The 1,985-nt window shown below is 59.6% G+C and overlaps 1 protein-coding gene across 1 annotated transcript in view; it reads left to right on the top strand.

The window, feature by feature from the left end:
* Positions 1-76: 76 nt before the first annotated feature.
* Positions 77-1,985, top strand: part of MSTO1 (misato mitochondrial distribution and morphology regulator 1) — a gene marked incomplete at its 5' end in the record, with an annotated part of 4,333 nt that continues 2,424 nt past the window's right edge. Inside the window, 6 exons of the mRNA XM_029958147.1 lie at positions 77-169; positions 349-397; positions 630-744; positions 866-983; positions 1,075-1,209; positions 1,305-1,457. Of these exons, the coding sequence (XP_029814007.1) occupies positions 77-169; positions 349-397; positions 630-744; positions 866-983; positions 1,075-1,209; positions 1,305-1,457 (663 nt within the window). The remainder of the gene's footprint in view (positions 170-348; positions 398-629; positions 745-865; positions 984-1,074; positions 1,210-1,304; positions 1,458-1,985) is intronic.

The raw sequence follows: 1,985 nt of genomic DNA, 5'->3' as shown, positions 1-1,985 counted from the left end.
GGGGTGAGCGCGGAGGCTCCGGTGCCCTGGTGAGTGCGGGGCTGGCCGAGCTGGGCCGGGGGTGATGCGGGAGTGATGCGGAGCCGCCGGAGCTGCCGCCGCTTTGTGTCGCAGGGACGGGGCCGTGGCCGATTACCGGGACGCTCCGCGGGACAGCGGGAACCGCGCGGTGAGAGCGGGTCCCGCATCGCTCCCTGCCCCGCGGAGGGACGAGGGGAAGCGCCCCGTGACCCCCCGTGACCCCCCGTGCCGGGTTTTTGTCCTGCATCGCTCCCTGCCCCGGGGAGGGGCGATGGGAAGCGCCCCATAGCCCCCCGTGACCCCCCGTGCCGGGTTTTTGTCCCACAGGGAGACGCTGCCTGTGACAGGAAGGGGGGTCCCGGCGCTGCGGTGCCAGGTGGGTGCCCGGGGGGTGGGTTTGGGTTTGGGTCAGAGGTCCCAGAAGGTCCCCTGTGCCAGGGGGCTGCTGTGGGACGCCCTGACAGCAACGAGGAGAAGGGAAGCAGTGGGGTAAGACGGCTTTGCTTGCACACGGGCGGGTCAGGGAGCAGCAAAAAAACCTCCACAAAACCTGATTTCTCTCTCGGGGGGAGGCTCGGAGCTGAAAGGACCTTTGCTCTTCCCAGCAGGAGCAGCTCCCACAGGGCCCCAGGACCCCCCCTCGGTGAGGCTCTGGTCCGATTACCTGAACGTGCCCCTGCACCCCCGGAGCGTCCACGTGATCCGGCAGTACCTGCACGATGGGTAAGGCCCGGCTCTGCCCCGGGAGCCTCCTGTCTCGTCCAGAACAGCAGCCGAGTTGTGCCTTCAGGGAGGAATTCAGAGGGCTTGGGATAAGCTCTTTCCCACCCGTTTCTTCCCACAGGGACTGTGGTTGCCTGGAAGCCTTTGCACAAGGGGAAAGTCTCCTGCAGGACCCCGCCTGCGTGGAGGAGCTGGAGGATCGGCTGCACTTCTTTGTTGAGGAGTGTGATTACCTGCAGGTTCACAGCCCAGGCCGAGCTCCCTTTGCTCTCGAGAAGCCTCCTGCTCAAGGTGAGGTGGTATCTGAGGTGCTGCTCTCGTTCCACACAGGGGTTCCAGGTCCTCTGTGACCTCCACAACGGGTTCTCGGGGGTTGGTGCCAAGGTGACAGAGCTGCTCCACGACGAGTACTCGGGGAAGGGAATCCTCTCCTGGGGCCTCACTCCGGCCACGAGTGACGTGGGGGTAAGTGAACCCCAAACCCCGGGGAGAACCAAACCCTGGGGCTCGTCTGCACCTTTAGGATTCCAAAGGTTGGATTGTTTTTCCCCCCCTCCCAGGATCCCCAGAGCAGTTTTTACAGGCTGCTGAACACGGCCCTTGGCATCGTCCACCTCTCCCAGCACAGCTCCCTCTTCTGCCCTCTGTCCCTCAGCGGGAGTTTGGGAATCAGGCCACGGCCTCCTGTGACATTTCCATACATAAAGTACGATGTAAGTCCTGCTCGTGCAGCTTCACCCCCTCCAAGTGTTTCCTGCAGCCCTCTGCTTTTAGTGCTGCTTTTCCATGGTGCTCAGCACAGACTCTTTCCTGCCTTTTCACTGGGACTTGGCTTCCAACTTGTCATTTCCACAGCTTTTCCCTACTTTTGGAAACATTACCACGCTTCCTTGGCTGCTGTGCTTTGTCAGTGTGTTGGCACTGAAAAAAAGGCTTTACTGCACCATTCTCCATGCCTGGAGTAACTCCAGGAGTTACTGGAGCCCCAGGAAGCTGCTGACAAGAAAACTGGCACCAGAGTATTTGTTAGGAAAGAGCTGACCTGGAATTACTGCTGAAAAACACTGGCTGCTTATCCCAAACCTGGAATAATTCTTACACACTGGCTGCTTATCCCAAACCTGGAATTACTGTTAAACACTACTTATTCAAACCCTAAAATCACTGTTACCCATTGGCTGCTTATCCTAAACCTGAACTGTTACACTGACTCCTTATCCCAAACCTGGAATAACTGTTAC

The sequence above is a fragment of the Manacus vitellinus genome, unplaced genomic scaffold (assembly GCF_001715985.3).
Source record: "Manacus vitellinus isolate BGI_N305 unplaced genomic scaffold, ASM171598v3 scaffold_142_pilon, whole genome shotgun sequence".
In the NCBI taxonomy this organism is placed as follows: Eukaryota; Metazoa; Chordata; class Aves; order Passeriformes; family Pipridae; genus Manacus; species Manacus vitellinus.
Note: the sequence above shows the minus strand (reverse complement) of the source record. Positions and strands in the feature narration are given on the sequence as shown.